At 42.0% G+C, this 12,539-nt stretch overlaps 1 protein-coding gene across 1 annotated transcript in view; it reads left to right on the top strand.

The window, feature by feature from the left end:
• The window catches only part of Ir8a (Ionotropic receptor 8a), a 180,433-nt gene that overhangs the window by 150,634 nt on the left and 17,260 nt on the right, over positions 1–12,539 (top strand). The window contains exons 14-15 of the mRNA XM_080282267.1: positions 1,087–1,234; positions 5,934–6,103. Of these exons, the coding sequence (XP_080138393.1) occupies positions 1,087–1,234; positions 5,934–6,103 (318 nt within the window). The remainder of the gene's footprint in view (positions 1–1,086; positions 1,235–5,933; positions 6,104–12,539) is intronic.

Here is a 12,539-nt window from a genome sequence, read left to right as displayed (position 1 = left end):
TGTGGTTCCCTTTTCTTCGTGACCCGATACCATAGCCATCTCCCGTGGCTTCATAGGAGTAAAATGTAAAATTTGAAGAATTAAACCAGTGATTGGTTTCACAACGCAATCAGATACGTTACGAAAACAGCATGCAGTGCACAGCACATAGCACAGTAATACATTAGGAATAGGATAGTATTTATTGCTTCAATCCTCCCCTTCCTCTCGCTTATTTGTAGAGCATCCTCTTTTTTGTATAAACTGTACAGACACAGTAGCTCTAGTATGTATATATACATAGAGAGAGAGAGAGAGAGAGAGAGAGAGAGAGAGAGAGAGAGAGGCCTGTGTAATACGCTTTCCAGTCCTGTGCGTTGCGGGAACAGCTCAATTGGTTCTGTGAAAATTGAAGACATTTTGGATGCTTCATGAAAGTACTGATCCACTTAGGAAACAGTGATTGTAAGAAGAGGAAAACAGACCATGAGAAGGGATAGGTGAAGTAGAAAATGATACAGAGTAGAAACTGGAACCACTGGTTGTGCAGTATATGTAACATAAATGTATTGTATGGACGATTTTCTCTCTCTCTCTCTCTTAATATTTGCATGCATACACACACACACACACACACACACACACACACACACACACACACACACACACACACACATGTATATATAATCTCAATTCCACACTCATCTGACCAAAATCGTCCTCCTCTTGTTCTGCCTCCCATCCCTACTGGTAATGATTTTCTCCTCCCTTTCCTAGTAATACGATCATTGTCATTCCACAAGAACCTGAATTGCTTCTCTGTTGCCTCTGACTCTCGTCACTTTTGTTTCTTGTAACCATCTTTTTTCAATGCTTATCCTCTACACCCCTAATCACATTGTTCGTTTCTCACCCTCCCGGTAATCATTTTCTCTCCCTCTGTCTCTGTTTCTGCCTCTTTTTCTCTGTCTCTGTCTGTCTGTCTCCCTGTCTCTGTCTGTCTGTCTCTGTCTCTCCCTCTGTCTGTCTGTCTGTCTCTCTCTCTCTCTCTCTCTCTCTCTCTCTCGTCATGCTGTCTGTCTTACAACATCTCTCGCCTGGCCTTAGGGTGTGGAAGGAGCTGACCCTTAATAGCACGAGCGACCAGAGCAAGTACCGAGTGTGGGACTACCCCATCAAGGAGCAGTACACACACATCCTGCAGGTCATTGAGGACTCTCACCCGGTCGAGAGGGCAGAGGAGGGCTTCGCCAGGGTAAGTGAACCGACTCGAGGGGTAGGGTGGATGTGTGGAAGGAGTGGGGTTAAAAATGTTGGTGGATGGAAATACTTGAAAGTGGAGGTGGAAGTCAGTTTGTGGTTAACTGTCAATATATGGATATGTTTGGATATCAGTGTTTGATGAGCGTGACAGCATGGCTGAGAGGTTGGATATGAACTATGAACATTTAGGCGTAAGTATGTGAGTATTAACTATAGTACTGTAGGTGGAGGGCTACCATCGTTCCTTGGAGGTACTACCATGGTAGTGATCTTGAGGCTAAGACTGACAGTTTGCCTTATGCAACACTTCGAGGGGGAGGGGTGGCTAAACCATGTTTGCACAGTAACAAATCAGTCCGAGATGATGATTACACATAAATATCTCTTTTGCACTACAGTAATGTCTTTCTTAGGATGAACGAAAAAAAGAGTACTATCCACGTATTTTGTGGGTGTCGTGAGAGTGACTAAAAGGTTTTGTGGGGGATCTGCAACGGTTCCTGCAAAAAATCTCAACTAAAAAATTCAACTCATCACCTCATACCCGGATGGACAGCAGTTGACGACTACGGACTGGAAAAAAGACTATATGTCGATCAGTGAAGAAAGAGTCACGAATGATAAAATACAAGTAAACGAGAGCGTGAGGGTGTTTGTTGAGGCAAGAGCGGATATATGCGAATGAGACAAAATGGGAAGGTAGTTTGTGAGCGACTGAGGATATGAACTGGGTGTGTGTGCTAGAGTGGTTAAAAAAAGAGAACAAAGGTCGGTGTATGATTTGGAGTATTTTAAGAGATGGATGTGGAACCTAATAGGTCGAGGATTGTATGGGTGACTGAAGGTAGGAATGCAATCTCATCAGTATGTTTTTATGCACCAACAAATCAAGCGGCTGGAGTGAAAGATGGGTTTTGGGAGAATGTAGCATGCCTGGAAAAGTCTGATAGAGGGGGGAGATTAGTAATAACACGAATGATAAGGTGGTTGCTTAGTTAGGAATGCTAAAGCGGTCTGTGGTGTGGCAAGAGTAACAACAAAGAAGAAAGGTACGGCATGGTGGGATGAGGAGGTAAAGAGAGCGGTGGAGGAAAAGAGGAAGAAGTGGCTAAAGTGGTTACAGGATAGGGGTTCAGTTGAAATAAGAATTGAATATGTTGAGAGCATGAAGCACGTAAAGAGACTAGTGAAGAGGAAAAAGAAGGAGGTAAATGAGGATCTAGGAAGAAAAACGGATGCGAACTACTTTGAAAATAGAAAGTTATTCTGGAAAGAGGTGCGGAAATGTAGAAGTGAAAGCGGAAAGAAATGGGATGGCGTGAAGGATGCAGGTGGTAGATTATTAACCCATGGAGAGGAAGTAAGGACCAGATGGGAAGAATATTTTGAAAGCCTGATGAATGGGGATAGAGAGAGCAGAGCAGCTGTAAACATGATTGGTTTTGGGGGTGTGCAGAGAAGGAATGCAGTGCCAGGAGACGTGACATTCGCACAGGTGAAGAATGCTGTGAAGCGGCTGAAAAATGGGAAAGCAGCTGGGGTTGATGAGGTGTATGCAAAGATGTTTAAATGTAGTGGAGAAAATGGAATGAAGTGCTTGTTGGAGATATGTAAGAAGGCATGGATGTGTGAAACTGTGCCTGCAGAGTGGAAAAAGGCTGTGATTGTATCCCTGTACAAAAATAAAGGTGAACGAAGTGAGTGCAAGAATTATCGTGGCATAAGCTTACTGAGTGTGGTAGGGAAGGTATATGGAAGAATTATTACAGAGAAAGTAAGAGAGATATCAGAAGTCCTAGTGAGAGATGAACAGGGTGGCTTTAGGAGTGGCAGAGGATGTGTGGACCAAATATTTGCAGTGAGACAGATAGTAGAGAAGGCTTGTGAGAAGGACCATAAGGTGTTTTTGGCATTCATGGATCTGGAAAAAGCATATCACAAAATGGACAGAGGAGGATTGTGGAAAGTTTTGCTCATGTTTGGTGTAGAGGGTAAACTGCTAGGTGCCGTCAAGAGTTTTTATGATGGTAGTGAAGCATGTGTCAGGGTTAATGGGCATCTAAATGAATGGTTCACGATCAGTGTGGGCTAGCGACAAGGTTGTCTGATATCCCCATGGTTGTTCATTGAATATATGGATGGGGTGATGAGAGAAGTAAAAACACTAGTAATGGAGAGAGGGATGGCATTGGTAATGAATGATGATGGATGGAATATCTCAAATTTGTTGTATGCAGTACTGCTTGCAAGTACCGGACAAGAACTTGATAGGCTAGTGCAGAGTTTTGCTGATGTCTGTAAGCGTCGTTCCTTGAGAGTAGATGTACAAAAGAGTAAAGTGATGGTTATTGAGAGAGAGAAGGTGATTCCCAGTGCAATGTAACTGTGAATGGAGAGAGACTGGAATTGGTGAGAGAGTTCAAATACCTGGGTACAGTGATAGAAAAGAGAGGAAAATGTGCAAAAGAAGTTGAAAGTAGGGTGGCACAAGGAAGAAAAGTAGCTGGTGCAATGAAGGCCTTGATAAGAAACAGAGGCTTGAGTGTTGCAGCTGCACGAGGCTTACATGAAGGAGTGTTAGTGCCAACTTACGGATGTAAGGCTATGGTGTGGCATGAAAATGAAAAGTCAAGAGTAAGAGGAGTGGTGATGGGACTGCTGAGGAATGTATGTGGAGTACAGAGGGTGGATAGGATACGAAATAATGTGATTCGTGAAAGATGCGGAGTGAAGAAGTTGGTGGACACCAGAATTAAAGACAGCGTACTGAGATGGTATGGTCATGTGGGGAGAATGGATAACAATAGAGTGGTGAAGAAGGTGTATCTGAGAAAATTCGAAGGAGGGAGGAGGCGAGGTCGGGCAAGGAGAAGGTGGAGAGATATGGTGGATGAATGTGTGAGGAAGAGAGGTTTGGAAGTCGGTGAGGCTAGGGAACTGACAGGAGATCGAGCTGGCTGGATTAATTTTGTAAGAAGTGCATAATCAGGTATTTTGGGCACCCCTTTTTAATGTGGCAGCGTCCAGATTGACTCTGTCGGATACGATATGTGAAGCTACAGAACGTGGTGAATGTTTTTGGCGTATCCGATAGAGCCAGGATTCCGGGGGCTTGAATGATGAGTGAATGGAAGCGTGGCCCATTGGATTGGGCAATTTTGGGCTGTCTGGACATTGCTACTCCTCACCCTGCCCTTGGGTGGGAAAGGAGGTCCGGATGATGATGATGATGATGATAAGGTGGTCAATGCAAAACTAGACTGAATGAGTATCCAGTGCGGATACCCAAGAAGTGGAAGGAAATGGAAGTGCCTGTTGGAGACTTGAACTGGAAGAAGATTAGTATTGCCAAAACCCTCTTCAGGCACGAAGTGCTCCACAGGCATACCTAGATGGAAATAAGGGACTGACTGAATATGTATACACAGATAATCCAATGACGGGATCAGTACTTCATACCAGAGTGTATAGGGAAATATGGGGTGACATGTCTGACCATTAAGTAGTAATAGTGAGGATTAAAGTGCAAAGGACATGGGTGTTTAGTGGCTGAGGAAAACAGGAGGAAGCTGATGTGGCTATGAGAGTAGACGTGCAGGAGGAGCATAGAAAAAGGGAGGAGTACAGAAGGGAATACGAGAACAGACTTGACAAATACTGCAAAACATAGAACAGACAGAGGAAGTGAAAGATGTGATAATGGTGTTCACAGAAGTTTGCGTAGCAAGTGAGGTGGTGTAGGGAAACCCCCATATACAGTATAACGACAAAGACGATGCACCATCAACAACAAACAAACAACAACAACAATAATAAAATCAATTATAATACGGTAATGATAATAATAATAATAATAATAACAATAATAATAATAATAATAATAACAAAAATAACACCGGCAGTATAGAGTTGGTGTGTATAATTTATTCAATAGTAAATAAAGAAATGAATAAGCAATAAATTGAAGATGCAAATAAACAGATAGAGCCTCTAAACTCAGTTTTCATTGTGAGTTTATGTGATAGAATCTTCACGACTATATGTTCAGCAGATGATATTACGTTGCACTGCTTGACAAATGTAGTGCATACTCGTGAGAATAAGAACTTATGCCGTACTTTATCATTATACTCTCCCATTTTGGTTTGCTCACATGAGATGAGGACATCTAGAGGAAAATTCTCTGATCTTGGGAAAATAATTACAGGCAGCTTAGGGCACAGGCTCCTCTCATCCTGTGCCATAAGAGTTAAGAGGCTGCTTGCATCACGTGTCCTGGGAGTTGAAGTCACCAAATTCAAATGTTATTACAATGAGAGGGATTCTTCCTCCCCATTTCCGCCCTATCCAGTTGTCTGTTAGGAAGATAGGATTCTTTCTTATCCTGCCCAGGGAATAAGTACAAGGCGCAAGCCTATCTTTAAACGAAACATGATATACACAAATTACTGTGACTTTGGTCTTTCTCTTAAATCTTTATAGACAATGAAGTTTGGAAGAAAAATTGAATTCCTTATCCTCCATCTACAATGGCGACGTATAAACAAAGGAAATTATAAAATTACACTCGTCATTTTTCTCAGGATCTAAATCATAATAAAATGTGTCATGAAAATTTATCCCTTCACTAGCAGTAATAAATTTTCTCACCAAATGATTATTTTCATCTTCTCCACGTGGCTCTCTCAAAGGTCCTGGCCAACACGAAGGGAGAGTTTGCTTTCATTCACGACGCCTCAGAAATCCGTTACGAGGTGTATCAGGACTGTCAGCTGACAGAGGTCGGGGAGCCCTTCGCCGAGCAGCCCTACGCCATAGCAGTCCAGCAGGGCAGCCACCTTCAGGATGAGATCAGCAGGATGTGAGTAGCGGAGATATTAATGAAATAAAAGGAAGAAAGGTGGGTTATCGAGTTAAGGAATGGGATATTATCAGGGTGTACTTATATTTAAAGAAGGAGGCAACCTTTTCACTCCGTGTTATTTTTTTTTAGTTTAAATAAATTTACTAATGTTGTACTCTATCAAACACTTAGTCGATTAAAAACTAATTCAGGGTGATTAGGGAGGTGATCTGTTGTCTGAAAGGATTCAAAATCGATACCATATTGGAGTAGGAAACAGTTTAATAATAACCATCACAGCTATCCCGAATAAGACAACTCTACTATGTATTTAATAACGACGGAAGGTATTGCCGAAATGGTGACAAGTGAAGGTGTGTGGCACCTAAGAGGACTGCTGCGTCTCAAGAAAAGATTATCAAAACTGTGCTTAGAATCGGAAAAAAAACTTGTCACATTCACTCCTTCATACTTACACCCGTTTGCCCACACTCTAGCATCACCAGCCTAATGGCCACATCCATTACCCTCGCACTCCCGTCATCTTCTTCACATTCAGGCTTTAACACCATTATCCTCCCGTCCACACCACTACATCTACACAGTCAACCTTACACCACCACCCTTACATAAACACCCTCACGCCACCGCATTCACTCACACAACCTTCGTGTCCACCTTCTCACACATAAACCCAAGTTCTCAGCATCAGCTTCAAAACCTCACACATCCTCCACACTACCACCTCCTCACCTCACCATTCTCATGCTACTACCCTCTCACCCACCCCTTTACACTACCACACTCACATCCATATCCTCACATCCACACCTTCACACCACTTACCTCACCCGCCACTCCTTCATCTACTCTGCTGTACCACTCTCACGATACGCACATTCACCCATCCACAGGTGTCCCACACGCCCTCAAGGTGTCTCTCTGGTCAGTTGTCTCAAACCTGCTAGCGATTATCGTGACTTTGGGCTTTACATTACTGTAATATCTGATGATGTTCCCTTTGTATGTTACATGTGGGAATGTGTTGGCTATCAATTGTTTCACTGTTCACGTGGCTTACATCTCGTATCAATAACTGCTTTCTAACTGATGCAGTGTTATGAGTGTATATCTAATAGTAGATTGTTTGTTAATCCTGGTAGATCAGTGCATGGTGAAAATTCTTCCTCAGCTCGGCTATTTAAGTGGGTGAAATATCATGCTGCTTCAATACTGCTTCACCGGTAAAACTAGTTTATATCAAGTACAAACAATTCATTTACAGTTTACAACACGAAAATCAGACGTGCATTGGACCGTAATCCCTGATGCTAATACCTCCCACAACAAGTGTGAGAGGTATTGGCATCAGTGCTGTATTGCCATTCATGGTAGTTCTCCTTACGCTCGTTGGGTTCCCGCGCATGTCACGATGACTGAAAATGTCAAACGACGTTACTGTATTAAATTTTGTCAATAACTAGGTGATACCCAAGGTGAATCTATCAGGAAAAGATCCAGCAATTTGTGGGAAATGAAGCCACAAGGGTAACGCAAATAAAGGCGTGGTACAATCGCTTGAAGAAGGGCCGAATGTCAGTCGAGAGCGATCCACTTCCTGGGAGGCCAACAACAAGCGGGAGTGCTGCAAATGTGAAGAAAGTCTGCAATTTGGTCATGGGAATTCGTCGGATGACTCGTCAGAGAAATGGCTAATGAAATTGGAATCAGCAATGGATCAGCACACGAAATTTGAACGGATGATTTGGGCATGCGAAGAGTTGCCGCCAAGTTCGTTCCGAAGCTAATTTCAAGTGAACAACAAGCCCTGCGGATATACGTTGCTCAAGCACGTTGGCGTGTGCAAATGGCGATTCACACTTTCTGAAGACTGTTATCGCTTTAGATGAGACTTGGGTGTATGGGTACGACCCGGAAACCAAAGCACGGTCGTCCCAGTGGAAGCATGCAGGGTCGCCTCGGCCAAGAAAAGCACGACAGGTCCATAGCAAGGTGAAATGCGCATATATATATATATATATATATATATATATATATATATATATATATATATATATATATATATATATATATATATATATATTTTTTGACTGCCGTGGTGTGAGCATCACGAATACGGATCAGGTCAGACTGTCAAAAAACATTACTACCTCGACGTTATCCGTCGTCTTCGTGACGGAGTTCGGCGGAAGAGACCAGATCTTTGGAAAGCGACAAGTTGGAAGCTGCACCATGACAACGCCCCTGTCCATTTTTTTCAACTGATTCAGGAAATTTAGGCCAAGAACAACATCCCTCAGGTCCAGTAGGCTCCCTACTCACCAGACATGGCTCTGTGCAACTTCTGGTTATTCCCCAAGCTCAAAACTCCGCTGAAAGGTTCCCCATTTGAGACGAGAGAAGCGATCATGACGAATGCGACGAAAAACCTGCAGGAGATACCAAAAATCGACTTTGAAAAATGCTTCAAGCACTGGAAAGAACGCTGGGCTACGTGTGCCAAGTCAGAAGGTGTCTGCTTTAAGGGGAATTAATGTCCTAGCTCAACAGGTTAGCTATTTATTTTTTTTAGAACCTAAGGTCGGATTCTTTCTGAACAGACCTCGTTTATATATATATATATATATATATATATATATGCAAATAAATCACTTAATAACACGTGATTCATAGATATGCTGATATGCGCTACGAAACGGATAAACGAGATATCCCGATCGCTTTCGTGTATTCACATCTTCAGAGAAAAGCACTCGGGATATCTCATGTTTCCTTTTCCTTGTGGATAGATATATATATATATATATATATATATATATATATATATATATATAAATAAGGGTAGGTCGAATTCCTATGGACTTGGAGTTGCTAGTTTGAAACATAGTGGACATGATGCTCCATTACGGTCACTACGCCACTGCGCAAACGGTTTTTTATATTATGTACCCCCACTCCAGCAACTTTCTCTCCAAAATTGAGGAAATGATGACAAAAATGAAGAATCTGAATGATACGTGTTAAATGATTTCTCGCACAATTTAGCTTTGAACGAACCTTAAAATCATCTGCTTGCCTGTATTCAATATATACAAACAGAATTCTGCCATTATAAACAAAACATTACAAATTGCAGATATATATGAACACCAAACAGTGACAAACAACGTAACTCATTTCCAATCTAATTAGGAAACGTAATCACGAACTAGACACTTATGTTCCGATCAGAAGTCTTTTTTACTCTCAAGCTTCGGAAAATCTCTGCGAGACCGCTTACATTGCAGAAGCACGCCATAACGCTCCTGGTCCCTGCAGACTTTTTTAGTGGTCGATGTTACATCTCTGACGCAACGCTCCACACCCTGAGAGTGACAGGGGTTGCGTTGGTCCAAGATTATGGGTTGGCTGTCATCCATTGTGATGTTCTTCAAAAGCGGAGAGATTGTGAAAGATGATTTGTCTAGCTACACTAACTCGGTGTAGCTCTTGGCCTCAAAATCCATCTTCAAAGCAGATTTGTCAAACACTCTGACATCGTTGCTGTCGTTCTCCCGCGCTCGATGAATGAGTGCAACGGCCATGCAACGTACGTGTGGTCCTTCACCAGCAACAGCCGACAGCACGATATTTTCAGGGTGACAGAAGTAACTGTTATTGCTGAGTATTGGGCGTATGATGCCTTGATCTTCTGGTGGCAATTCTTGCAATAGTTCCACCATATAGAAGAAATTCTTGGCTCCATATCCTGACACGAACTGTTCGTTCTCACTTTGAACCAAGCTGGCGCGTAAAAGTTGAGAATGAATGAAACAAGTTGTTTCAATACTGAAGATGGCTCTTCTGACGACATGTAGACCTGCAGTGTACGGTTGGTTTTAGTTAGCTATCTGGCATGGTTCATTGGCCCTGGCTGCGCAGATGGTTTCAAAACTATGCCTTTTGCTCCTCCGACTTGCACTGCCGGACCAAAGTCCAGAGATATCAGACATGTGCGGTTCAAGTATTGCTGATCATTGCTGAGATTCTTCTCAACTTCATCTGGTAGAGTGCAAGTTTTTCCATTTCCCGTTCATAATCTACAATTGTCAGATCCTTTGGACTGAACTCAAGGAATCTACCTACTTCCCCTCTGGAGCCAGTTGGATCCGTTGTTGCACCATCAGTGGCTTCAAAATACCGTCTGAAAACTACTTCTATGAGATGTAACAAACAGACAAGCCATTGTAATGGTTTCCCCGGCTGGGTTTCCAGCACACGAATCACCCCATTCTTCTTGCCATCGCAAACAATAGCTTGCAGTGATTCTGCTGAATCGGTCTCCTGGACAAGCGACATGATCTTGGCGATATCCACTGCTTTTTCACTTTCAGGGGAGACATGATCTATGTAAGAAGCATCAGGGAAGCCAATTACTGAGTAGTGGTCTTCCTTGATAATGACCCTTTCACTCAAAGTCTTGTCAATTTTACAATTAAAACCCAGACAAACTACCTTTGTCATGGTGCTTTGATGCTGTTGAACGGCAATATCCCTTCAGTATCTCCCTTGGCGCGGAAGTTTGCTAGGATCAAGTTTGTTTTCCTCAGCGAGAATACCCATATCCTTCAGTGCAGCATTCACTATGGAGCACATATCTCTGTTGCTCATTTGCCATCGATCTGATATACGACATAGTTCAGGATATGCCAGTCTATTCGACCCAGCTTGCCCCTCTCTACTTCTCCAGTACCATCATCATCATATTGATCTGATACATCACGACTAGTATCATCAGTATCATCCCTACATGCTGTTCTTGCATCTTCATCATGCATGGCTTCCTGAACTGACTTTTCATGAAGCTTTCTTTTCATATGTCTGTTTGAGGCGATTTCATTATTTGCTGTCTTTTGCTTGTCTACTTTGCCGATGTACATTTTCCTACAACTGTTTTGGTCCTCCCAAAAGGGTCAGTCTTCAGGAGGTATCTTGAAAGCCCTGGCACAACAACGCTCAGATCTCTCTCGAGCATCAACATTTTTGTTGCATTTACAGCAGCAGATGTCAAATAGTAGCCTACATCAAAGGTGGCCTACATCTCCATGTAGGTGCTTGAAGTCCTCTTGTTTGCAGAGTATTTTCTTACCTCCTGAGCTTTTGTTATCAAGAGTTTCACACGGATGAAATGCTCTTGTAGTCAATTATAGGAATTGATGCGTTCTTATATATTACTACTACTTCGTCAGCAATAGTTTCAGCGTGGGCTTGCGTGCTTGATAAAGGCTCTGTCATTTTGTGTTCCATGTACTCTCTAATGACATCTTTGCATGTAGGTAGCTCATGCACTGGAAGACTACGAGGTAAACCAAGTACGGAATCTTTGACCTTTTCTCTCGTGATGCAGGTAGCCATCATTCCAACACAGGGTATAAATGAATGCAAAAGTCAAAATTAAGAACTGACAAGCACAGCTCGTTTGTGTAACCAGTAACAAAGCCGTCAAAATCAGTATCGTCATTGTCAAAGCTGCCAAAGTTCGTATTATCGCTAAATTATTATTGCGCTCATTCGGTGCAAGCATATAATAAAGTTGCTGGAGAAGCGTTGGCCGATTTTCAATAATACAGTTATATTATGTGAATATGGTGTTTCAGGCATCAAAATATCCATGTTTCGTTTAATTAAAATTTTTGACCCACCTTTATAATATATATATATATATATATATATATATATATATATTATATATATATATATATATATATATATATATATTTTTTCCAGGGGCATCAAACGCGTAAATGAACGTCTTTTCATAGTTGTTATACCCGTTTAACTCATGTACACTTTGCAGTTAAAATTACAAAAATAAGTATATTTTCTTTAAACACAATTTGGCTTTGTTTCACACGCCTTGCGGAGCTACTGGCCAACAGCACGGGCGGATATGGATACCGATAAATATCTCATTGGAAGGGAGAGTGAGGAAGCAGTGACCCGCAGACTGGTTATGCAAGGCAGGGGAACAAGTATTCTCCAAAAAAAGAATAACTTGCAACAAAATGCAGTTTATCGAGAGAGAGAGAGAGAGAGAGAGAGAGAGAGAGAGAGAGAGAGAGAGAGAGAGAGAGAGAGAGAGAGAGAGAGAGAGAGAGAGAGAGAGAGAGAAACAGGAGAATGTCCGTGCAAAATACCAGAAATACCACTGATCTGACCTTGTCCTATGATCACAACCTTTGATGAATTGTTCTCAAAATCGAATCCCTTCATCTTTGTCTTTTTACAACACTTCCATAAAGTTTGGCATAAATTGGATAAAAGCCCTTTGTGTTTATCCAGCCGTATGATCTTCACCTATGACCTTCAGTATTATCAAAACAATAGCTCAGTTTTTTGGCTAACCTTTTAACTTCTCAGATGGTTTGCTCAAAATCATATTGAAAACTGTTTT

The sequence above is a fragment of the Coenobita brevimanus genome, chromosome 93 (assembly GCF_032717465.1).
Source record: "Coenobita brevimanus isolate Jiangsu-jjx chromosome 93, ASM3271746v2, whole genome shotgun sequence".
NCBI classification, from domain to species: Eukaryota; Metazoa; Arthropoda; class Malacostraca; order Decapoda; family Coenobitidae; genus Coenobita; species Coenobita brevimanus.
Note: the sequence above shows the minus strand (reverse complement) of the source record. Positions and strands in the feature narration are given on the sequence as shown.